This window comes from Pteropus medius, unplaced genomic scaffold (assembly GCF_902729225.1).
Source record: "Pteropus medius unplaced genomic scaffold, Ma_sr-lr_union100, whole genome shotgun sequence".
NCBI classification, from domain to species: Eukaryota; Metazoa; Chordata; class Mammalia; order Chiroptera; family Pteropodidae; genus Pteropus; species Pteropus medius.
In genome coordinates this window covers 567447-592895 of record NW_024350922.1, presented here as the reverse complement: position 1 = coordinate 592895, position 25449 = coordinate 567447, and the positions used below count along the sequence as shown (strand labels likewise).

The 25449-nt window shown below is 60.4% G+C and overlaps 1 protein-coding gene across 1 annotated transcript in view; it reads left to right on the top strand.

Moving 5' to 3' along the window:
- Positions 1–1735: 1735 nt before the first annotated feature.
- Positions 1736–25449, top strand: part of HS3ST4 (heparan sulfate-glucosamine 3-sulfotransferase 4) — a 150681-nt gene continuing 126967 nt past the window's right edge. The window contains exon 1 of the mRNA XM_039840184.1: positions 1736–2349. Coding sequence (XP_039696118.1) covers positions 1736–2349 — 614 coding nt within the window. The remainder of the gene's footprint in view (positions 2350–25449) is intronic.

Genomic DNA, 25449 nt, shown 5'->3' with positions numbered 1-25449 from the left:
CGTAGAAACTCCAGCGGACAGGTGCCTCGCGTCGCCGAGCAGGGAGAGGGTGCCTCGGTAGCCTGGGCACCGGGATGGCCTGCAGGGCCCCTGGCCGCACACCAGGCACCCCGTGCCTGGGCCCTGGAAAGACGACGGGTGGTGGGTGGCAGTGGCAATATTTGCTGCAACCAGGGCCTCCTTGGCCAAGCACCCCGAGCTGGGCTGGAGTGGGAAGGGGGACAGGGCCCGTGGGGCCTGGGCTCCGCTGGCCCTCTCCCCCCATCAGCACGGGGCCGCAGTGCAGCCCCGCGGGGCTGGAGGGAGCGCCCGGCCTACACGGATGATCTGCAGGACAGCAGCCTCTGCATGTCACAGCCTCCAGCGCACCATAAAAATGCATCACGGAGGAGCCCTGTCTCCGAACCTCGCTGCAGTGAAGGAAACACATGTCCAGCGGGGAGCAGCAGCGAGCTTTGTTCGCTCGGGGAGCGGTGCCTGTTCTTCATCTTATTTGATTAACATTTTTTTCCTCTTTGGCACTAGGTATCTAGTTAATATTTAGACATTATATACATTTTCTTTCAACTGTTGTTTCTATTATGTGATCAAACATAACCGGAGATGCCAACGCATCAGCCCGCCAGCCTCCCAGCTGTGGTGGCAGGGGAGAGGGGCTCCCCGGAGCCAGCCCTGTCCCCAGGAAGCAGAGTTGGCCGGGGTGCCTCGGTTGTTTACTCCAGACCACTTCCTCCCAGGGCAGCCTGCCACATCCCCAGGTCCCCGTGCAAAAGGCACGGGGGTGGGGAGGGGGTGTAGGGGGAGGCTACTTTGGAATCTGCCGAAGCCTTTCTGTGCCTACCTCTCCCCAGGAGAGGGGGCGAGGGGTGGGAGTCTCTGCAAAGAAAATACACTTAAAAAAAAAAAAATTCAGTGAAGCGATGCACGGACGCCCCGAAACCCAGCCTGTCTCTGCTCGTTAGGTCTCGGGCCATTTCGGTCCGGGAAGTCGGAATTCCTTTAGCGGCAAGGTCCCCAAGGGACACGGGCGTGCCTGTGGCGAAGGGTATGGGGCGGGCACAGCCTCGTCTTTCGCAGCAGAAGCCAGTCGCCCGGTGGCGGGACGGAGGCAGCGGCCCTGGGGTTGGGTCAGAGCTCCAGGAGGAGGCGCGGAGGCCGCGAAGGTGCGGGTCGGGAGGGAGGAGAATCACCCCTGGACGAGGGGGCGGGTCCGGGACGGGCCGAGGTCGCCCGGAGTCCCGCGGGAGAGGGGCGGCGACAGCTCGCAGCCCGGCCCCCGCTCCGCGCCGCGCGGCTCCGTGGGGCTGCGCGTCCCTGGAAGCGCCCGGACAGGGACGGAGGACGCGGCGCCCCGAGCCGCCGGGGCCCCCCCAGCGCGTGCGTGGAGCGGGGGGCACGATCTGCGCTCCCGGCGCCCCAGCCCTGCGCGCCCCCTGCCCGCTCCCCCGCCCCTCGGCGGCGCGGGCGCGCGCGCGGCAGAAAGTTAGCGGCGGGGAAGGAGCCGGAGCCGCGGCGGAGCGGGAGCGGGGGCGCGGCGGGCGGAGCGCGGGCGCCGGCGGCTCCGCGCCCCTCGGTCCCCTGCCCGAGGCCGCAGGGGGTGCCGGGGCTCCGCGGGCAGAGCTGGGGGGCACAGCGGCCGGGGCCGGGGGCGGCGGGGCGGCGGCGCGGCGAGAGGCGGGGGCGGCGGCTGAAACCATGTCCGCGGCGCGCCGGGGGCCGGGAGCCGGGAGCCGCGATGGCCCCGCGGCCCGCACCGCCCCCGCCCGGCGCCGCGCCGCCCCCGCCGCCCCCCGCGCCTCCGCCGGGCGCCTCGGCTAAGGGGCCGCCGGCGCGCAAGCTGCTGCTCATGTGCACCCTGTCGCTGTCCGTCACCTGCCTGTGCTACAGCCTGCTGGGCGGCGCGGGCTCCCTGCGCTTCCCCCTGGCGCTGCGGGAGCCGCCCGACAACGCGAGCCGCGCGGAGCCGCCCGCCGCCCCCGGGCCCGACGGCTGGGGGCTGGCGAGCGGCGGCGGCGGCGCCCGGGACGCCTGGCTGCGGACCCCGCCGGCCGCCGGCGACGCGACCGCGGCGCCCAGCGCGCTGCTGGGGACGGAAGCGCGGGAGCCCGGCGCCCCCGGCGAGGAGCTGGCGGGCCGGAGGGCGGCCGACGGGGCCGGCGAGAGGAGCGGCGCCGCCAGCACCCCGGACTACGGGGAGAGGCGGCTGCCCCAGGCGCTCATCATCGGGGTCAAGAAGGGCGGGACCCGCGCGCTGCTGGAGGCGATCCGCGCGCACCCGGACGTGCGGGCCGTGGGCGTGGAGCCGCACTTCTTCGACAGGAACTACGACAAGGGGCTGGACTGGTACAGGTAGGGCCCGGGCGCGGCGCGGGGGCTGCAGGCCACCTGGGGTCCCTGCTTTCCGGGGCGAGGGCGGCAGGCGGCGGCGGCGGCGGCGGCGGCGGCGGCGGCGGCGGCGGCGGCGGCGGCGGCGGCGCCGCGCTCCGCCAGCTCAGGCTCCGGGGCCGGGGAGCTGCTTCCCGAACGCGCGCAGCGCCGAGCCCGGGGGTTCCCCAGCCTCGAGCCCGCGGGGCGTCTGCAAGCCAGGCTCCTGCGGGGCTCTGCGCTTCTGTGCCGGGGACGCCGGGGATGAGGCAGGGCAGCCAGGCGGACGGACGGGCTTGGAGATCCCCGGGAACCCACCAGAGTCGCCCCCGAGCGCATCTGCGTGGCTGGAATCCAACTTTCAGCGTTCACAGGTCAGGCAGAATGAACGGCCAGCGGCGCAGAAGATGCCGCGAGCTTGGGCTGCCTCGTAGAGAGACCGGGGGTGGTCCCCACCTCCAGAACTTTCCTCTCCCCTCCCGCTGAGTAGACGCTGGCTTGTCTTTGCCTCTGGAGCATCAGTGTGCACGTGACAGCGGGCGCCCCCCAGGACTGTTGTGGCCCGCACCGGGGGGCTCTCGTCCTGCGAGATGTCCCCTCCCTCCTCCCCCACGTCCGCCAGCGGGAGGGAGAGGCAGAGAGCGCGCGGCGAAGTTAGGCAGGTGAAGTGCCTTAGCCCCGCTGTCTTGCCAGCTGTGACATTTCAAACAGCACTGGCGGGACGCCCCCAACGCAAACCTCCTTGGCTTTTGCCTTTTTTTTTTTTTCTGTCCCTCTTTCCTCCTGTTCTACATCTCTTTGGAAAATACATCTGGGTGGCTGGCCCCGTTTCTGCTGCATCTCAGTAATTAATTGCGGTTGTCAAACAGAAACACAGGCTTTGTGGGTTAAAGCGATGTTATCATCTTCACAGAGCCCGTAGGTAAAAGGAGGTCTGATGCCTGAAAAGTCACCTTCCTGTTGAAGACATGGGCTTTCCAAGTTTAAATTACAGCCTGGGAAAGTTTTTAGAAATAACTTCAGAAATATATAATAAATGCGTGTATTGTGATTGATTTTTTTTTCCACTTTAAAAAATATGCCTTATGCTTCAAAAGCTTGGGAGAAGTACAGTTAGGCATAAACATTCCAACACATTAAACCGAAACAGCAAATGTGTCTGTTCATGTCATGTCTGTTTCAACAGAGAGAACTAATTGCAATATTTTAAGAGGCTTCAAACAGCCCCTTCCTATCAAAACACAAAACAGCGAATGCCTAATTTAACTGGGGAAGCAGTGCGCATAACATCTCGAGCCATGGCTCCTGTTTGCAGTTATGACCGAAAGGTGTTGGGTGGTAAACGCCAGGCGGCAGGACGCGGAAAGGGCGTGACACCCGCTCAGCCTGTGGTTGGTCGTGGGGACGTCCCGGCCACTTCTGTGGGCAGTTTTGGCCCTGTGACAGTCACTGGGGCTTTTCCCCTCAGTCCTAACTTTAAGGCTGTGTGTCTGGTGAGAAGTGTCGAAGGCCCTTTCTGGGATGGGGGGCCGGACAGGGCCGGACAGAGCGGGTCTCGCCGGCGTGTGTTCGGGTGGCTTTGCCATAGCTGGCCGTAGACGGTGTGTTTGACTCGGGTGCCTCGGAGCTGATGGGGGCCGCGTGGGGGGTGCGTCAGGAAGCAGCCTCGCAGGGCGGGGGGAGGGACCCTTTTCCTTTGCCCTTTTGCACCGAGCCTGGAAAAGGAGGTGCACAGACGCCCTGGCTGCGGGGCCTGGCCGTGGCGCGGCCGGTGCTGTGGAGCCTCGCCGTCGCGTTTGGGGCCCGCCGGTCAGCACTGGGCAGCTACGCACAGGGCTGCTGTGCCGAAGAGGATCACGCGCACCCGTGTCCCCGATCCCCTGCCCAGCCCCTTCCCATGGCGGACCCACGTAATGCTTGGCGGAGGGACGGGACGAGCCGGAGAAGGAGCTGTCGGGGTGGAGGGAGGTGTTCGCCACCCACGGGAGCCATGTGCTGGGACCACTGGAGTCTCTGCAGCCTGACCAGGGACAGCATCCTCGAGGGCAGGGAGTGATTGTTGTCAGCCGGGCTCCGAGGCTCCTCTCTCCTCCACTCAGCTCTGCTGCGAGAAGGGGCCGTGGCTCGGCAGCACTCCCTCTGGGTGCTGCCACCCCGCCCCCGTGAGCAGTGGGGGCATCTGGACATCACGGTCACACCTGCCCCTCCTGTGCCACGCCTCGCCCCCTGCCCGCCTGACCGGAGACCTGCAGGTTAACCAAAGGCTCTGCCCGCGCCCCATCTGTTCCTGTCCCTTTTCTGTGCAGCGTGCTTCCCAGCAGCCACTAATTCTGCAAATGCCACTAATTCTGCGAATGCCTCTGGTGTTCATGCTTTCGGCAAGGTGGGGGCGGGGGGCAGGGAGAATTCGGGCGGCTCCTGGAAGCAGCTAAGCACCCCGGCAGCTTGCTTTCCTCCGTGTCACTCAGCTACGTCCAAATCCGGGCTCTGCCTGCTCCTGTGCTGTTGATCTGATGTGGTTTAAAAAGCACATTCGAGATTAAAACACGCACATCAGATTTTCAGGGCGAGATAGGCTCATGGATTAGGACGTGCGCGTCACGTTGACATAGGAGCCCGCCGGGTTCGCAGATTGATGCGGGCCGACGATTAATGGGGCGTTTCAGCCCCCCACTCCTTCCTCCCCCGCCCCCAAGCCAAAGCGCAAAGCCACACGCGCCTTTCGGTGAGCTGATGTGGCCTGTCCGGGCAGAGTCCTTACATGCCCCTCAGGGAGGGGGCCTTGTGGCAGGCCCGCCGTGGCAGAGCTCTCCGGAGTGACAGGTGGCTGCAGCTCTCGGCTCTCTGTGGCTCGGGCCGCACAGAAACTGCGACCACTCGGCGTTTGGGGAACCGCTGGGCTCCAGGGTGGCGGGAAGTGGCCCTCTGTGGTCCTACGTTGGCTTCACCACCGGCCGTCCACACACGTCCCAGGGGCCCGGGGAAGACGGGCAGGAGGCGTTCCGGGCGTCGGGTCATGGCACCGCAAGAGCGGGGCAGCACGTGACTCGCACGTGGGCGTTGGGGTAGGTGCCCCGGCTTCTGCCCGCGCCCCCCGTGGTGGCGGCACGTGAAATCGCAGCGCCCGCTTCTCCAGGGGGACCAGCTTGCTCAGCTGGCTGCATCTGTGACCGCGTCTGCCCCTCACAGAGCGCCGGCCACGTGGCCACAGGCAAGCGCCGGAATGTTCTTTTCCTTCCTCGCTCCTGCATTCAGCATTCACCATGGCCCACGTCTGCTGCTTCGGGTGCTGGGGGTGACGGGGTGGTGAGGCAGAGCGAGAACGCAGCGCCCGTCCTCCGGGAACCGACGTTTAATTCGGGGCGCGGACAGCAAACCAACCGACAAGTCTTTTTACGGCTTTGATGCGGCGGTTGGCGTGAGCTCCCCTTGCGACTCCCGCGTTACCTGCGCCGGGCAGGGCTGCTGCGAAGTGGAGCACGGGAACCACGTGGAGGTGTCAGGGTGCCGGTTCCGAGGCAGGAGGCCTGGGCTGGCCCGGGCTCGGCCCCTGCCAGCTTCTCAGGTGCTGCCGCTGCTGCTGCTGGTCCCCAACCGTGTCAGGCGTCGGGCACCGAGGGCGGAGGGCACGCCCGCCGTGGGGCCCGCGGGGGGCGGTGGCAGTGGAGAGAGGGAGCGAGGCCCTCCCGAGCGTGGGTCCGGGGAGCGTCTCCCAGCGGTGGGAACAGCAGTGCAGGGGCCTGGGGCGCATGCGGCTGACGCGCGCCGGCTCAGCCCCGTCTCCCACCTCCCAGCCGGTGGCCGTGGTTGGGTGACCGGTCAGCAAGGCTCAGCTTCAGTTTGCTTCTCCGAGAGCAGGTCCTGCCTCGCCGGCTGTTGAGAGGAATAAACAAAATGATAAAACAAATATATTTGCTAAACAAAAACTGGGTGTCCTGGAGCCGCGACGCAGCCCGGCCCAGCTCCTGGCTTTCCCGTTCCTCACGGCACGATGGCCCGGTCCATTCTGCTTTCTGTCCCAGCATCGTGGTGTTGACGGAAATGTTTCTTTATCGGGGATGCTTTTGGGGAGAGTTTAGCAATGACTGGCGTTGCAACCATATCTGCTTAACCGTTTACACCAAGGGTCACCGCGGCCCCCGGGGACCACATGGGGGGGAACGGACCAGGTGGGAGAGACGGTGAGGCGCTCTGTCCCAGAGCTGCCGCCGGTCCGGCCCGTCCTGCCGGGTGCAGAGGGGCCGTGGGGTCACTCCACCTGCCACGCGGTAAGAGAGCGCGGAAGCGGATTTTAACGTGGAATCTGGTTTTAATGTTGGCAGCAGAGTGACGTGTCTCAGTGCAGTGTGGGCCAACGCTGTGACACACGCGGAGCCCGTCTGTGGGCTGGAGGCAGCCAGCGGGCTGCCACGGTGCCACCTCTGGTTCAGACGCGTTTCAGAAAGCGACCGGCGTGCCTGCGTCCTCACAGCTGTCAGAGCTGTGCCTCACGTGTGCCGTTCTGGTCCAGATGTCCCCTCCTGGAGCAGGCAGCAGCGTGGGGACATGTCTCCCAGACATGTGGCAGCGGCAGCAAAGGGGCTGGGCAGAAACAAGAACACGGGGCAGAAAAGGCCGTCCCCAAACAAACTGCCCACCGGTTCCCCACGAGCCAGCATCTCTGGAAGGTGGGACGCCCTCCGTGGGCCACTCTCTAATCCGAGTGCCACATGCAGAGGCGCTGTGCTTGTGAGAGACCCGGCCGGCTGGGTCGGAGAGACCGCGTCAGAGAGACCGGCGCCTGGCCTCTGTGTGGCCACGTCCTGGTTCTGTCGGCTGTCGGGCCGCTTAAATAGGTCAGTCTCTCTCTCTCCTCCCTATCCATCCGTCATCTATCTTGCTATCTAGGTATTATCTGTCGTCTGTCGGTCATCTGTCTACCCATCTATCTCTGTTTCTTGGATGCTGGGGCTATATTGTCTCCGCAGGGTCTGTCCGCCCACCGAAATACTTGGCTTCCAGAGCAAACGTCTCTGTTCTTCAGAGGAAGGAACGGCCGGGGAGAAGCGACGTGGTTTGGAGGATGTTTTTGTCTGAGTCAGAACTCACCGCATCCTCACGTGCGACCTCGGCCGAGTTCCTGAAGGGCGCGAAGCCTCCACTTCTCCACCTGCACAATGGGCTCGCTGCTACCTACTCGCAGGGGCACGTGAGGGTGGCGTGAGCGGCATCGAAAGCGCCCCACACCGAGTTCGCGACACGACAGGTTTCCCCCAACTTTCCCTTTTCCCTTTGCTTTGCTTCATTTTCCTTCAGCTGCTTCTTTTTACTTTGCGGCCCCGGCCGCAGCAGGAATGTGCCTTCCATTCGCGTGTGGTCTTTTATTTCAAGGCTGTGTCTGAACGAGGGTTTCAGACCCGAAGCAGCTCCTCAGTTGCCCCTCAGGGGACATAAACACTAGTCCCGGACTTGGTGCCTGGGACCTCAAGCTGAAGGCCGGGAGGAGTCGGCCCTCAGAAGGCTGGTGCGGCGGCCGGGAGCCCTGGTGGGGACACTGTCACTGGCACAGGCGTGCTGCTGCCATCATGGCACGAGCTGTTCATTTTCATCTCTGTCAGTCACGGCAGCCGTTTTTACTTCTAAACCGAGTCAGGCGAGAGGCCTCGGGACCTTAGCTGCGTGGGAGATCGCTCAGGTTGCAGGTCGGGAAGTGTTAAAGGTTTTGGTTTCGCATGACGCTGCTGTCCCTGGAGCAGCCCACGGCGCCGCGTTGTCACGGTCATCTCTGCATCCCGTCCCTTTCTGCAGCCCAACAAGCTCCTCTAATTGTCCTGGGAATTTCGATCTGAAATTATAATTCACTGAGGGACCATCTCAGCCCATCTTGCCATTAATTAAAAGCAGGCGTTTTTTGTTTGTTTGTTTTTTAACACTCAGTAGTTAGAGTTGCCTTCCTTTAAAGAAGTTTTGTTTTCAACCTTTAGGAATGTAAAAGCGTGTTTACAGTGAGGCAAAGCAGCATGTAAATTAGGTAATTTTTTGTTGTTGTAAATGATAGGAATTGAATTTAAACTACTATTAAAAAGGTAACTTATTGGCTGATGTAATTAGCAAGCTTAGGGGATAATTGGCTTCCGGAAAAGCTGAGTGCAGGGGTCAGATGACGTCACTAGGTCTCTCTCTTTCCTCTCCTGGCTGTGCTTGTCTCTCCCTTGGTTCGTTAGCGGGTTGTCTCCCCGCATTTTAGGCAAAATGGTAAGCAGCGAGCCTAGACACATACGCTTTATGCTGATCGGTTGTTTTGGAAACAGTCTCCCTTAAGGGCTTCTGCGAGAGGTTCCTGGAGTCGCCCCTGTCCCCGGTTGGGTCCTGTGCCCATTTCTGGAGCGGCCGATGCCAGAACTCCAGCCAGGCCGGGCGCCGTGCCCCGCTTTGGGTTGGGATGCTACGGGGGTAGGAAGCAGGGTCCGTTCCATCGAAACCACAGGAATAGTTTTAGTTTCCCCTTGGGTTCTGTTGCTGGAGACGGGGCCCGAGTCAACCGTGCATTCCCGAAGGGCTCACAGACCCCCCGAGACCGTGCCAGTCCTCCTCAGGGGGGCGTTTTGTCCCAGGAGATGCAACGCGGGTGAGTGTGGGAGGTTCGTGCACGAGTCAGCTTCATTCGTTTACTCGAGCGATGAACTTGCACTGATCCTGGCTCCGCGCCGGGGTCAGGCATGAGTCAGTCGTGGCCCGTGATCTGAAAGCACTCGGGAGCAGAGAAACGGGCAGGTCGCTGAGTACCTTCCTCGGTGATGAAGGCCCTGATGAAGCGAGCTCACTCCAAGAATGGAAGGATGGCTCAATCTTAGAAAATCTAATAATAATTCTTAATAGGGGCAGATGAGAAAATCCTATGACTTGTCTTATGGATGCTAAAGAGACACCCAATTAAATTAAATATGTATTCCTGATTTATAGAACAACCCGCTAATGACGTCGGACCATACCCAAAGCCAGCATCGTCGTTAGCGGTGTGACACAGAAAACGTCCCCATTAAATCTGGGGCAAGACCAGACCGCCCATGACCGTTACTGTTATTTACCGTTGCTCAGGAATTCATGAACGATGCCGTTAGATGCGAAAAAAAGTAAGAACGGAGAAGGTAGAATGAGCACCGTCTGGGAGTAATTTCATCTCTCTTTGGAAAACCTAAAGAGCCAAGGGCTCTATCAGAAACGAGGGAGGATTCATCGGGTGCCGGTAAGGGAATTCCTGTGCAACATCTATAGTTTTCCTACACGCTTACACCAGTGGTTTTGAAAATATCACGAGAGGAAATAGTCTATGTATAGAACCAACCAAAGAGACGAAGGAACGAGGAATAAATTTAGCAAAAATTGCAAGAGACCTGTAAGAGCCAAGTTTTAATACTTTGCTCAGGGGCATTGAAAAAACAGCAGTAAATAGAAAGAGACCTCTTTCTCTGGGATAGTGTTTCTTTTCCATCCCTCTGCCCCGCTCCCCGCCCACCTCCCGCTGTTCGTTGGCGTTCTGTGCTGCTGAACAGAGGGCCTGGTGTGTGGCAGCCTGAGATGTTCACGTGAACGTAGCCGGAGCGGTGCACCTCGCTTACAGGATCCTTCGTGGTCCGCGTTTTGTCTGAGGAGTGGACAGTAAGACATCTGTCACTCTGGGATTCGTAAACAGCGTTACGAATCCTTGGTGGGGCTGCCGACTGTTCTCTACCCCAAATTGAAGGGTTAGGACTGTACCCCGGTGTGGAAGAACCACTGAATTGCTGTAAATTGATAAATTTAGACGCACTCATGTTGTTACAAAGCAAAAAAGTCAGGGACAAGCGATGGCTGTTTTTAATGGGCCGGTGAGATTAAGAGTTGGGTTGAAAAAGAGTAACAGCAGCGGAAGAGGCACCGGGAGTGGCGTGGCCGTATGCCCCCCCGCGCCCCGCTCAGCCCCACGGTGTGGGTTCGTTTAGCCTTCACGGGAACTCGGCGACACAGCTGTTTCGCAGGTGAGGGCCCCGAGGCTCGGTGGTGAGGATGGGGCTCTAGCCTGGGGGTCCGGCCCCACACGTGCACTGTGTCTTCTCATTGGTCTCAGAGCTCTGGCGGGGTCGTCTTCCCACCTTGGGGGAGCGAGTCGGAACGGGCCCTGCGTGCGCGTGGGCCCGCCTGCCTGCGGGACGGCAGACTGCGGGGTGGCTCCGAGCCCACTCCTTGGCGGGGCCTCCGTTCCCCGCCTCCTTCTGGGGTGCCGGGCCTGGTGGCCCTTACCGCGGCATCTCCCAATCCGCCCTGCAGGTGCCGGCCGCGCTTCTGCTCTGCAGAGAGACCTCCTCGTCCCAGCTTCCTTTCCGCTTCGGAGCTTGTTCGCTGGCTCGGGCCCTTCTGAGCATCCGCTGCTCTCCAGCTCACCCTCGCCCTCGATGTTCCCCAACCCTGGGGCGGCCCCGTGGGCCAGGGGCCTGGCCCCCCGTGTTTCCTGCCAGTGCCCAGACAGTGCTTGCACGCAGGAGGCACTTGGCAGTGGCGGTTTAGTCATCACGGATCCTGGGCCAGCGAACGAGGCGGGGAAAGCAGTGCCTATGAGCCGTGTTGTCTTCCAAACCTTCGGAAAAGAAGTAACGCTCCCATTTCTTGGGAAGTCTGGCTGAGAATTGTTCTAAGCTCTTCCACATACTATTTTCGCAAGATTATTTTGGGTGCAAGAAAGAGAAACCCACTCAGACAAGCCGCGTGGGCGCGACCGTGTCCCCAGGGTCCCTGCAGCTCCTGGCGTCGTCTCGTTGGTCCCTCGGAGGAGCCTCGGCGAGTCCACGCCTCCTTATCCCAGCGCAGCAGATGCAGAGCGCGAGGCCTCAGACGGGCCGCGCCAGTCCCGGGCCACAGAGGCGGCCACGAGCCGGGTAACGCGCAGCTTCTGGTTTCTGGCCTTCGTTGCTGCCAGAGTTTTAGAAGGATCTGGATTATGCCTGATCGACGGTTATGCTCCAGGGGTGCTCGGGATTCTGTTTCTCTAAATGCATTATCAAAATTGCATAATTGCCACTTAATAGTCAAACCGTTGCTCGGAGGCCCCGTGTGCGATGTGTCACTCGCTGTGGGTGTAGACACACTTTTCCCTGCACCTCCAGGTTAAGCCTTCTGCGGGGGTTAGAGGCTTGGGAGCCCCGGAGCAGAGGAAGCGTTAGCGTCAAACTGCTGAGTGCCTCTGTCATAGGGCGATTTGGCTATTGGGAGCTCTGTGGCCTTTTGGGAGAGAAAGCGGCCGCTGGCATCGGAAGTGAGGGGCCCGAGTCTGAGCCCGGGTCCGCCTCGCGTCGCGCACACGGGCGGGTGAGTGTCCGGCCCTTCGCCTTTGTTCTCTCATCTGTAAAATGGAGACGCGGCCTCTCGTAACGCCCGCGTGAATTTGCAAGGACCGAACGGCGGCGACGTGCTGGGATCGGCTTTGCCTACGCACGTTGGTCGTTGCTAACCTGTGCACGTTGTCGCGAATCCCCCCGGTAATTGGTTTCTAGAATGTTGCACTCCAGGGAGCATCTGAAATACAGGACCAGCGCTGTTATCACAGAGCCAGATTAAGAAGTTTAATTCGCAGACACTATCAGGGGCCGCGGCTGTCAGGCCTCGGGAGGGCGGATGGCACGGGGCCCCCAGGACGCCCAGAGCTGCCTCCGCCCGGCGGCTGTGCTCCGTGACTCGCGCCCCTCGTGCAGCGTGCTCCTGCACTGAAGGACGCAGAGGCTCGAGAGCTCGCTGGCCTTTCAGGGTGGCCCTGCCGCTGACGAGCAGCGGAGGCGACCCGGCGACACTCCCGTTTTGTTCTCGATCTGTCCTGTCTTTCTCTTACGCCCCAGGTTGGCACGTTAACGTTCCGCCCTGAGCTCCCTGACGAGCCTGCCTTGTAACCAGCGGAAGGCAGGATCGCGGTCCCCAGCTAGCCACGTCCTGGTCTCCGGAGCCTGTGACTGTGGTGGCGGTCCGGGCAGCCATCTCCTCCTAGGCAAAAAGCAGAAGTGACCCGCCCACCCGCGCTCATTCTGCTCTGGGGGATTTTGCCGTATGGCTGCGTCCAGCCGCAGAGGCGTCTGGGGGACATTCTGAGTGTCTCCGTGCCCGAGGAAGGGGAACCTGGGGGGCTGTCCACTGAAGTAAGTAACACAGGGATGCGGTCAGCTCTGTCCCCTTTTTCGTCCACCAAAAAGTGACTCCAGCAGGAAGGGCGAACTAAACCGAGTGGCTGCAGTGTCCGCGGCTAGACAGAGCTGCTTCAGCAGGTCGCAGGAGAGCTTAGAACGCACAGAACTTACCTGGTTCCGTGACAGTGTATTTCGTCATCTAGACTTTGGAGTCTTCTAAACTTTAGTTGTGAGTGTTACTCTCACAGCTTTTTTTTTTTTCGCCATGCGGATGTACTTGTATACGTTGATTATTTTACATGTAAAGTAATGATTTTCTTCAATATTTTAATGACATCATTACTGTAAATGTTTATGAGATGGAGATGTGCATACATATACACCTGTATGTATATGTATCTATTTGTCCACCCGCCCACCCATCTGTCATCCATCCAATCACCCACCCTCCCATCCATCCTCCTCTTCCTCTCCTATCCATCTATCATCTATCATCCATCATCTCATCATCCATCCATTCATCTACCTACCACTAACTGGCCGCATTCCACTCCATCTACCTATCGCATCTACCTACTCATCCATTTTCCATCTCATTGACCTATCCGCTTCATTCGTCCATCGTCCATCTATCCATCCATCCATCCATCCATCCATCCATCCATGTGTTCATCTGGCACTCATCTCCCTCCCTCCAGTGCAGCCCGTATTCAGCCGTCTCCCCCTCAGCATGGTCTTGTCCTGTACCGCTCGGACCCACCTTGTCTGCCCCCGGTCCCAGAAACCGCGCCCAGTGCGAGATGCTGGTGAATAGTGTTGCCATTGATGTTTGCCTACCCCTGTGGTTGCTCCAGCCCCACCCGGGTCTCCAGCGTCTTAATTTCCCGGTTCTTCATCTCCCCGTTCTGATGGGAGGATCTTGTCTCCAGCTGGTGCCACAAAAGGACCTTGACGTTGCTGCGGCCAATTTAAAAGACGTTTACATGATGCCCAGCCACCCCTGTTATTTGGGTTCGCTGGCCCGGAGGGGTGGGTCTGTGGCGGGCTGGGCCCAGAGCCAGGCATTTTCTGAGATGTGAGGCGCGGGTGGCTCCCGACTCCCTCCCATCCGGGCGCCCTATGTGCTCGCCCCTTTACAAAGGGCTCGCTTTCGGTAAACGATAAACGGGCGTCGAAACAGATGCTTAGAGCACGTGCACAGCCAAGACATTTGCTCTCAGGAAATAGTGTCACAGCACAGCGGCCGGGTAGTAAGTGGGTTCACCACACGTTTCAAATTCGAGGATTGCGTAATGATTTCAACCAACAAACCCCATGAGCTCACCCAGACCCATCGATCTCCTTATTTAGAAGAAAACAGTGAGTTTGAACTTACTGGTCCTCAGCCACCGGGGACCGCTGCAGCTCTCGGCCTGGCCCTCCTAGGTTTTCCCGTGTCTCTTTCCCGTCTCTTTACGCTCATCCGCCAGGAGGAGGAACAGGGAGGGACGCGCCTGAAGCCACGATGTGTTAGGGCAGGTGTAGAGGGAACCGTCCCTGGAGGCTGGAGACTTGGCTTCAGCCGTGGGGCTCTTCCAGCCTGCAGTGTCCAGGTCAGACCCAGAAATCAGAGTGATCGCCGAACCACGCACGGAGCACGGAGCGCGGAGCACGGAGCACGGAGCGCGGAGCACAGAGCGCGGAGCACGGAGCGCGGAGGGCCTGAATGGCTCGTGCATCTGAGAAGCCCCGGGTGGGGGTGGCCAGACCAAGGCTCAGACAGCGTCACGCAGTCTTTCGTTTTCGGAGTCTGCTGCCTCTGAGGTGGTTGGCTGCTTTCTGAAACCCTGTCCCCTTGTGGTCGTCACTGGGTGACAGCCCAGTTTTATCGCCCCAACTGCAGGAGGAAGAGTGTGCCATCTTTGTCCCAGAGGTCCCCGCCGAAGTGCCATCGGAGCACCAGCCCTTGTTGCTGGAGGGGGTGTGGGGCCTGCGCGCTCCCCGCCGGAGCCGGAGCCAGGATGAGAGTCAGTCCCGGGGCACAGAGGGCGGATGGTGGTGTTTTCCCCACGCACGATCAGGATGCGGCTTTCGCAGAAGGGAAGCGGCGCTGGAGCCAAAGCAGCAGATGTCTGTTTCGAGACTCGTCTGTTCCGATGGCATCTTTCCCTGGAGCACAGGGCGCGGAGCGCGGGGAGCCGTGCTCTGGCTCGCGCGGTGGGGGAGGGCGCGGCCCGGCTCCGTTCTTTCCACCACGGTGGGGGGGACACGGGCAGCTCACAGACCCCTCTTCCTCCCTGCCGGAGAGTCTGCAGCCTCAGCACAGAAGGGAGGGGAGGCGAGAAAGCCCGCTCGCCGGTCTCTGGGCCTGAGATGCGCTAAATCCCGAAATGCATCCCAGGGGCCCTGCCCCCCAGCAATCGTAATTATCCGCTCGGGATGCTGTCTGCTCCTTCTCTGCCTCAGCGCCCTCCCGGCCGCCTGGGGATTCATAAAGGGGCTGCAGGACAGCAGGGAGGCCGCTCCCACGCTGTCTTCCTGCCACCCCTGGGGGGAGGGGGAGCGAGCTGGCTCCCAGCCCCAGTGTCACAGTGGGCAGCCCGACTCAGCCTCCTCGTCTGAGGTAAGTCCTAAGAGGGGCTCACGTGCGATTCCATTCGTTGAGCTTTTGGAAGACTTTTATGAAAATAAATCCACATTTGGGGGAAAACATTTTTTTCATCAAGTCTGGTGTCCCGGCGTTTAAGAGTCGGTCCCTTGTGTGTTGTCTGGGGAGTTCTCATTAGCACACAGCGGTGTTTTCTGTGTGTGTGTGCACGTGTGTGTGTGCACGAGTACATGTGTGCATGTGTGTGCGTGCATGTGCGTACGTGTGTGCATGTGCGTGCATGTGAGTGTGAGTGTGCGTGTACACGTGCATGTGAGCATTTGTGTGTGCACATGTGTGTATACATGTGTGTGCACGCACACATGTGTGCATGTGTGTTTGCATGTGTGCAGTGTGCGTGTGCACATGCGTTTTTATGCGCACACGTGTGCATGTGTGCATGCGTGCGTGTGCACGCACATGAGAAAATCGTGTTACGAAGCTTCTTTCTGAAGGACCCTCAGTAGGGATTCCTTGGAAACCTGCGGACTTGGGGTCACTCTTTAAGTCCAGGCCATTTTCTCCTGTGACACGTAAGCTCTGGAGGCTCCTGCAGCCTCCACCCGGACTCCGCCCCCCGCTGCGGCGTCCCTCCCCTGTCCCCTGTGGGGTGGCGCTCTAGCTCTTCCCTTGCCCCCCAAAGAAAAGGCAGGCTGGTGCCTCTGAAGGCGGGCCTGCTGCTCGTCGGGGGCATGGGGGTCCGGCGTGTGACAGGCCTTCCTGTCGGTCAGGGTCTGTCAGATTTGGACAGCTGAGCACTAGGTTCCAGAGAATTCTCCAGAATCTGTGCCTTGAGATTCTGAGGGCTTCTTCAAAATGTCTCACTTAAGAAAAAGGCAAAGCTTGCAAACCAGCGGGTCGTGCGGGAGCCCCCTTCCTCACTGCTGCTCCGTGCGGGGCGCACTGGCCGACCTCCCTCCAGAGCTTCTGCGGGGGAAAGGAGCCCAGCCTGTCCCTGTCCCTCCATTGCCTCACCCCGTCCTTGCTGCCACCCGCCCAGCCAGGGTGCTGTGTCTCATGTGGAAGCTGAGGCACAGAGAGGTGGTGGGGACGCCCGAGGGCCACAGGTCCCCAGTGACCACAGGTCCCCAGTGACCACAGGTCCCCAGTGACAGGCCCTGGGCGCCGGCGGAGGATTCGGGCTGCAGGGTTCTGGCCACCGTCTCCCGCCGCTTCTCTGGGAGGGAAGCGGCTGAGGTCTTGTCCCACCGTCTGCGGTGACCTGGGGCCCAGCGCCCCCCGTGCCGCCCTCAGACAGGGCTGCGATGGCCGGTTCGCACTCTGTGTCCTGGAGGGTGGCGCCCGTGGCCGCCATGTGAGGCGGTCTGGGAAGTAAGCCCACATCCTCTAGCTCCGAGGAAGACGGCCGCGGGTTTGGCGTGGCCGTCCTGGCGCCTCCAGCGACTTCAGAGGAGGCGCCCCGCTTCCCGCCCTGCTGCGCCCGGGCGCTTCGGAGGCCGGGGCCGTAGCTGTGCCTCGTCCTCGCGGGCGGCTGTGATCTGGGTTTTGCCCGGGGCTGAGTGTTTTCTAAAAAGAGAGGGAGAAGGAAACTCCTTCACCTGGGCTCTCCCCAGGCAGTGGAGGGCTGGGAGCAAGTCACCTGCTGCCAGGGTCGTGACGCCTCTGTGGCTGAGATGGGGCTTTGCTCAGAGACGTCACGGCCACGTCCTTCTTCCTGATGAAGACCCCCCACCCAGGTGGACAACTGCCTCTGGCCAAGGTCTCGCGAGCGGTGCTTTCGTTAAGGCTTCAGTAATGGTGTCACTCCCTCGTGACAGAGCCAGGGACACTCCTGGCATGGAGGAGCCAGCTCCCCCGGCCAGCCGTGAGCCCGGCTTTGCTGCCACCCGCCTCACCACACCTCAAGGGCCACACCCAGGGGGCGTCCTCCTGCCCCGGTGACAGACACCCGCCATCCTGGGCTTTACCCTACTTTGTACTTGTAAGGGACATTACGGTGACATTGAATGCGGTTACACCCTCCGAGAACGTTTGCAGGCACTGTCTCCCCTAACGACAGCCGTCAGACAGCCCCACGGGAGACAGACGATTCTCTTTTCCACTGTTCAACTTGTCTTCATTTATTGTGGTCAGAAGCGCAACACACGAGGTCCCCACGTCAGCCGGTGTTCAGGGCACGCCTCTGCAGGGGTGGACGCGGCCCCCAGAACTGTCCACCTTCCGAACCCGAAACCCTGTGCCCCATAAACTTGACTTTCCTGAGCAGCAAACCAGAAACCTCTCCCCACGACCCCGAGAGAGAGGCCGTCCTCACCCCGCTTGGCACACGGGACACTGAGGTGGGGACGGCCGGGGCGCCTCCCCAGCCCCAATGTGCCTTGTTGGAAGCCTAGAGCCTCGCAATCACATTCTCAGTCCTAGACTTTCTAACTGCCCAGCTCTCAGGTGGGGGAGTGGGGGGTGGGAGGGACCCAGGACACTGTAGGACGTCACTTAAATTATCTTCATTTAAGTAATACGTATTCAGTGGGGACAATGGGAAAATACCCAAAGTATAAAAATCTCATCACCTGAATGTCATTATTACTGATACTTTACGTCTGTTCTCTCTCAATTTTTTCAATAACTCATAAAGTACAGATAAATCATTTTCTTTCAAAAATGTTTATTTTTAAAAATAATTTCTTTTTTTTACCTGAAAGTATATAACCAATATCTTCCCTTGTCTAGAACATACTCCTGTGATATAACTTTAACATTTTTATGCGTGTACAATACAGACGACGAGCTCCCCAGAGAGTGAGCGCGCGACCACAGACAAATCTCAGGAAAAGGACGGAGCAAGGGAAGTTCGGCTTGTGACAGCAGCACCAGCACCGACAGCAGAAGTGACGGTCTCGGAGGGCGACGCGCGCACCTCTTAATAATGCGGGGATGGCAGAGTCCTTGCAAATCAAGATTTTTAAAAAATGACAACCCAGGATCCATAAAGGGACAGCTTGACGGATCTGCACACAGAAAATGTAAAATTCACGTACGGCAGGGAGCGACCGCCAGAGCATCACCGCGGGGCGGCCGGGGCCGCACGCACAGACCGGCCTCTCGGTTCGGAGGCCGGACGCCCGGCCTGGCTCTGCCGCCACTCCCGTGGCTCCCTCGGGCTCTGTCCGAGGCTCGCAGGCGGCCGCCTTCTGCTCCCCGTGCCGCCTCGTCATTTTCCCTCCGTGTGTCCGCGTCCTGACCCCCTCTCCTTCCGCAGCCCCATTGCAGCAGGGTCCCCCCTAGGGACAGCGTTTTACCTTCTCACCTCTTGAGAGACGCCATCTGCAAACGCAAACCTGTCACCTTCCGAGGTCCTGGGGTCGGGACTTCGACACCTGAATCTGGGTCATAGTTCGGCTGTGACACGGGGCAGAGTCTGAGGGAGGAGGCTGGAGGGTGCGCTCGCAGGCCCGGCATGAGGGCTGAGAGTCCCTGTCCCCGAGCACAGCCGCCTCTGCCATCTCGCCCTCCCTAAGCTGCTGGACGTGGAGACTCCCCACCCCCAGCCCGGCCTGTCTCTGCTCTAATTCATTAAGAGATGCAGCCGAAGTTTAATTCTTCGAGGCCAACCTTGGGGAAAAAATCTTTCTCATACAAGTAATCCGCGATGGTGTTAGAGAGAAAAGTCAATAACAAATGAACAGAAGTGGAAGAGGGGAAGGTTCCCCCGGCCCCGCCCCCCCCTGCCCTCTCCTTCACCACTGCCACCCCCCAGATGGAGCCGCCACTTACGCCCACCGCCCGTCCCCTTCCCTCTGAGTAAGGCCTGGTCACCGGCGCAGGCCAGTTCACCGTGGAGCCATTGCCGGTGCCACCAGCAATGCCTCACGGCTGAACCTAGCCGCCTTTCCTCCTTTGGGACCCGGCCGGACCCTGCGGGGGGCCCTGTTCTTACCCGCTTCTCAGCGGAGCCAACCTCAGCTCAGAGACGCCAGGCCCCGGGCGCGGGCCACGGAGCTGCTGCCTGCAGAGCCCGCTCGCGGGGCGTCCTCGCTGTCCGCGCCGAACCCCGTCCGTGACACTGCGGAGCGAGGACCTTGTTCGCGGCCTGCACACGGTGTTTCTTGTCGGGATGGATTGGGGTGGCCCTGCCCCTCCTGGCGGACGGCTCTGCAGACTCCGGCCTTTGCGGTGACAGGCTAGGCGTGCGAGGACACCCTCGTGCTCCCGGATGCTCGCGTCTGGTGGGGAAGCGCAGGGAGCTCGCACTTTTTAAAGCTGGGGCACTTAGATCTGTCGTGACAGCTGTCGGGACACTGTCTCATTCCTGGGTCTTGGGACAGACCCCGCGCCGCCTCTAAGGATCGATGTGGATTTAGCGAAACTCAGCCCCTTCCGAGCCCCAGGCCCCAAGCGGCTTCAAGGGAAGCGTTTAGTAACAGGTGTGAAGCTGTGCACGTCCTGTGAGAGGCAGGCGGGCCCCCTCACTGGGAGGCGGGTCTCACCGTGGGAGCAGCACGATGAAGCGGGTGTTCACTGTGCTCTTTCTTCTTCAGTGTGAGGGGGCGCAGTAAACACCCTCTTTTCTCTTTAAGCAGCAGCAGAATCATTTTTCTGTGAGACGCGGGAATTCACGGTGAGGCCAAGCCTCCTTTTTTAACTTTCTCAGGTGAATTTAAGTGGAGCGACAGACGGCTTTGGCGCTAGATCAGGATCTAGTTTCTGAGGTGGTGGCTAGTGGTGGGGTCAGGGGAGGCCCTCCGTGTGTCGGGGCAGCGACGCTGGACTCCTGCCCATGACCTGCCCCGGGGACTCTGCAGGCAGAAGGCTGCCCCGCTCCTCGAGACGTCCAGCCTGGCCCCGCTGGCATCTGTGTCACTCAGAGAGCACATCCCGAGGTGGGGATGCGCGAGTGACAGCACGAGAACCACTGAGGCCTCCCGCCCCGCTGTGAAGAAGAAGAGGCCAGGGGACTGTGGGCACGGTCACACCGCACGGGGTCACTGGCATCAGGAAGGGTCGTGTGCCATGTGGCAGTGGCGGCTTCAACATCCCAGACGAGCGTTTCTGTGCCCTGTGCCTGTGCCTGTGCCCCGTGCCTGTGCCTGTGCCCCGTGCCTGTGCCCCAGCCCTCCAGCCTGTGCCCAGCCCCGTGCCTGTGCCTGTGCCTGTGCCCTGTGCCCCAGCTCCAGGCTCCCCAGCCCCTGCTCCGTGCCTTTGTGCCCTGCCCAAAGTGCCTTGTGCTCCAGCTCCCTGCAGGCCTGTGCCTGTGGCTCCCTGTGCCCCAGGCCTGTGCCTGTGTTCAAAGTTTCAGCTCCCAGCCCCGTGCTTGTGCCTGTGCCTGTGCCTGTGCGGGAGCGGCTGCCATGGAGGGTGCTTCTGCTGCCCCGCTGGCCCGTGTCTTCTTGCGGCAGTGGCTCCGGTGTGAGGCTGACCCCTTCGCTGGCCGGCTGTGAAAGGGGCAGGTCTCGGTTTTGTCGAGCATGTGCCCAGCTGGGACGGCACTGTGTTTCCCGGCCTGCCTCACGCGTGACGTGGCGGACGGCATTGAGGTCGGGTCAGTGGGTTTGGCGGTAGAGGCTCGTGCTGATGGCGAGGGCGCGCCTGAGACTCAGAGCAGGGGTGATGGGCGGCGTGGACACTTCCGGGCCTGTCCCCGGGGAGAGAGGCGAGTTGGAGGGGGAGGAGCAGAGCCAAGATAGAGAGTGGGACCTGGTTCTGTCGGTTCTGTCGGTTCTGTCGTGTGAGCCATGACTGCCTGGGGCCGGCTCTCCCCCAGCCTCCCAGTGATGCGAGTGCAGACACCTCCTCTGTGCGGAGCCGGGTGGTTTTCCCTCCCTCCGGACCCTGATCTGTCAGAGACGATGAGTGTCGAATTTCAGGTGGTTTTGAGCCGTCTCTGCATAGGCATCTGATAGGTAGGTGGGCATGTGTGTCTGAGCCCAGGGGAGATGTAAATTTGGGAATTATCGCTGCAAAGGTGTTAACGAAGCCTGGTCAAGTGCATGGCGGGAAGGGCGGGCTTAGCGCCGGCTCCGAACGTGGGTGGCGGAGACGGTCCCCGCCCCGGTGAGTGCGTGCGGCGCGCGCTGGGGGGTGTTGGCTGGGAGCCGGGCAGCCCTGATGAGCAGCGACCTGGGGCGTCAGAGCTCGCTCAGCAGGGGTCCGGGCTGGCGGTCCATGCAGGTTGCTCGCATTCCCACGGGTGGCACCTTCGTGCCCTGCGTCAGCCTGTCGCATTTGATCGGTGGCCCGTTGGTGGCGATCTGCAGGTGGTGGCCGCAGCCGGAGGCCTCGGAAGGGAGAGAAGCGATGAGGCCACTCTGCGGCCCGGGCTGCCCCTCGTTGGGGAGCAGGTCCCCCCGAAGGCCCTGCTGCACCCCGCTGGCCACAGACGGGCTGCGTCAGGCACCTGCTTCGTTAGCCCTTCACTGAACCTACTGGGTGGCCGCTCACCACGTGCCGGGCACCCCCGCAGACACGGGGCACGCACCGCGGACGGCAGAGCAGGGTGTGTCCCCAGGGAAGCGGCGTGCGCTGAGCATCGGGCCCCGAGGGGTTAGCAGCTTGGGCTGAGAGCCGGTGGGGGGCGGGGGGCGGTGTCAGGGGCAGAGCAGGCGAAGGCTCGAGGAGGGGCACGCACGTGCACGCCAACGGCGACGTGAGGCCCCGCGTGTCGTCACGGCGATCGCTACCGTGGGGTCGGGCGCTGTCAGGCAGCCCAGCCTCGGGGCACGCTCACTCCCGCCTGGGCCTGGGTCGCCCTGAAGAACGTCCTCACATGGGCTGGCCTTAGTGTTTTTGCTTTTTTAACTACTTTTTCCCCGTGGCACGTGCCCGCCTAGCAAGACCCAGAGCAGCCTCCTTCACGGCGCTCACGCGAGGGCACGGACGTGGCCACCTCGCCGGACCGTCACGGCAGGGACAGTTTCCCAGTGCCGTAAGTGGCCCGGTCCAGCTGGCCTGTGCCCTGAAGCCACAGCCCATCAGGGTCGTTTGTGCAGACACCCCCCGGGGCTGGTGTCGCCCCCCAATTCCTCAGTGACATCTGCTGCAGTCTGACGGTCTTTGGAGCACGCATGTGTGGAGTCCGTCAGTGCAGGGAGCAGGGAGGGTGCCGTGGGCCACCGAGACGGCCAGGCACCCGCGTTTCCCACCCCGGTGTCTCTCCTGGGCCCTCTTCCTCCTCCTCCCTGTTCCTGGAAAGGGCCGGGCGGATTCGATGACGCAAATGCATGTTTATCCTGCACGTTTCCCTCCCGTCGACAGCACACGTCGGGCTGGAAGGCAGGTGCGGACGATGGGCGCGTGGGCCCGTCCGTTCCCTCGGTCATCGTGCTGGGTTTCTTTAACGCACCGGTTTTGTTTATTCTGAAAGGGAATGCCGAGCCTCTGTCGTCGGCACTGAGCTTCGGCAGTGCGCCTCCCAGCCCTGAAACGCCAGCTTATCAGGTAACGGCCTGGGGGTCCCGCTGCAGCGGGCCGACGGACCCGACCCTTTCGGAGAATAAAACTGATCGACTCGCTCCGCCCTAACGTTGACCCGGTACCTTGCGCACACGACGGCACAAGCTGTTTTCACAAAAACCCGCCGACCGCGATCAGATCGCGGAGGGAATAGAACCCGGAGCGTTTTATGCGGGTCCGCGGGAGTCCGTGGGAGGGCGCGTGGTCCACCAGGGAACCGACGTCCGTTCTCACTCGCCGTGCCCTCATAAAACTGTTTTATTTGCTCATGTCCCGCACACGGGGTGCCCAGCGAACCCCTCAAGAGCCCCGTTTTCATTCGTTTGTTTTGCTTTGCTTTTCAGCTGGTGAGGGATGAAGCTGGCCTGTGGGAAACACCTCAGTCCCTCAGACAGCCCCCCGACACCCCGCCCAAGGGCAAGCGGGTGTGGAGGGACTTGGGGACGGTCACAGTGTTCCAACGGGCCATCTCCAGTGGCTTTTGGGAGAAGGAACAAGGAAGCCGGGAGCGGTGGGGTCGCATGGGCCCAGGAGCCGGCTGCTGAGCCCAGATTGTCGGCTTCTCAGCTGCTGGCTGTGTGGCCATGACTGAGTTGGCCCGTGACTCAGTTTCCTCATCTGGAGCTCTGACTAGTCCATACTCCGTGGGGTTGTTAGAAGGACTAGAAGAGACACGTGCAGAGCTCTGGCAGGTACATCCTAATGCAGAGTAGACGATGCAGATGTTTTTAAAAAGGAGGAGTCAGTCATGTGCATGAAGACACAAGTTCATCCAGGTGCCTTGGTAGGCTTTTTTTTTTTTAATACCGCCTATGCTCCTTATCTGCGTGTATTTCTTTTCTGATGTTCTCACTGGATTCCACTGAAAAGCAACTATCTGTACCTAATATCGGGTAATTACTTTATCACTGTCTGTCTCCAGTACTTTGCAAGAGGCAGAGGAATAAACAAACACATCGCAAGACCTGAAAACGTGGCCTGAACTTGACCGCATGCTCCTTGACTACCTCATGTGACCCGTGAGGCCACCCTGGGTTGGCCCGAGGTCCTCACGGCGACGTCCGGAAGCAGGGGCTTGTCCCTCTGCCCAGGTTTTGTGTCTCTTATTTCCAGAGTGCAACCGAGGGGTTCAGAGGCTTTTCCTCTCTGGCCGGAGGCGGCTTTGCCCGTCGGCGGTGGCACAGCCGTCGCGTGTCGTTACCGGTGCCATCGTGTCTGCGTGGCCACGGTGGGTGGCTCCGCCTTCCTTGCCTGTTGTTTCCATCAGCGAACACTGTCTTCCAACCCAGCTGAACCCCTAAACCCCTCACTGAACAGGCACCCAGAGCTGTGTTGCCTGCCCATGGGGTCTAAGCTCTTCGAAGTCACATCCGGACCTGAGAAGGGTTTGGGGACCGAGGGAATGGGGTGCCCTAGTTCGGCACAGAGCGGTTTCTCCGGGCGCCACTGGGGTGAAGCGCAGACTGGACAGAGTCTTAAGGGCTGTGCTTCCAGACCCCCACCCCCCGCCACCGTGTCACTCCGTGTTCCCAGCGGGAGGTCCCACGAGGGCCGGAAGCAGGACCGTGTCATCCAACGCCGCCTCCAGGTCGAAGGAGGTTGGGTCGTCAGCCGCTCCGCTCACTCATTACGCATTAAAATGATGGCTTGTCGAGTTCTTGGGCATTTTAAAATTTAATAACCTCAGAAGGATACTTGGTGGCTGAGACCTGCAGTCATGCGGGAGCTTCCCCAGGTTTTGTGCTGCTGCGTTTTAAAGACAGGCTTTCCTTTTGTGATTTTCAGGATAGCGGATATTTTGGGTGCTTTGTTTAGTTTTCACTCTTCCCCTCATTTCCCTTCCTTCCTCCCTCCCTCCCTCCCTCTCTCCTAGAACCAACTGTCGCTTGTGTCCGCTGTGACGCCGTGACACAGGACACTGTTAATTCTGAACGGCCACCGCTGTTTTCCACGTGCCCCGTTTTGCGGGACGTGCTGCCTGCCCCGGGACGTGGTTGGCACTGTTTCCGAAAGGCGACTTTTCACAGGCGAGTATCCGAGGTCGGAATGGTTGCTTGTTCATCATTCGTCTTTGTCACCGCTGACACACTCTCGGGAGCCACCCGAAGGTTGCGCTGACCACAGCCACACTTGAAGAACAGCCTTGGTTTTTTCCCGGTGGTTAACACAATAACTGTGGGTTACAGGACGTTCGGAAGACGCCGGAAGCTGCCGGGGAGCCCCGCGCTCCCCCACGGCCTGCCGTCCGGGGGACGTTCGCATGCTATGCCGCGTGTGCGTCCGTGTTCGATTGTTGGTGTTATCTCAAGCTTAGGGTTAGACTATGATTTTTAACCTGTTTTTTTCCTACCTAAACATCGAATGCTGACACGTTGCCACACTACTGAGTATTCTGTTACCGCAGCGGCTTTTAACTTACTTTTCACTATTCCTGCACTAAGAAATCCATTTTATACAATGACCTAGTGAACGCACACGTGCATTTAAAAGGTTTCACGAATGCATACTCACACACACTCTGTGTGATGCACGCTTATTTTCTATTCTCCTGTTTAAAAAACTGGTCATAGTCCACAAAAACTGGTTTCATGACTCATTGACGATTTGTGACCCACAGTTTGAAATCTGTTCCTTTACCACATGAATTTTATCGGCTGTGTAGGGCTCACTGTGGATGGGTGTGATATAATGATCTGATGCCACACAGCTGGACGCTTACCTCGCGTTTGCTGTTTACCTACTGCGAAGGGATTGCAGTGAACAAGCGTGTGCAGAAACACACACGTGTGCACACATACACACATGAACACGCATGCACATATGTGCACACGAACACACAAACACAGAAACACACATACACACACACATTTAGGTTAATTCCTAGGCACACATGGACATATAGTCATTGGGTCAAAGCTTGAG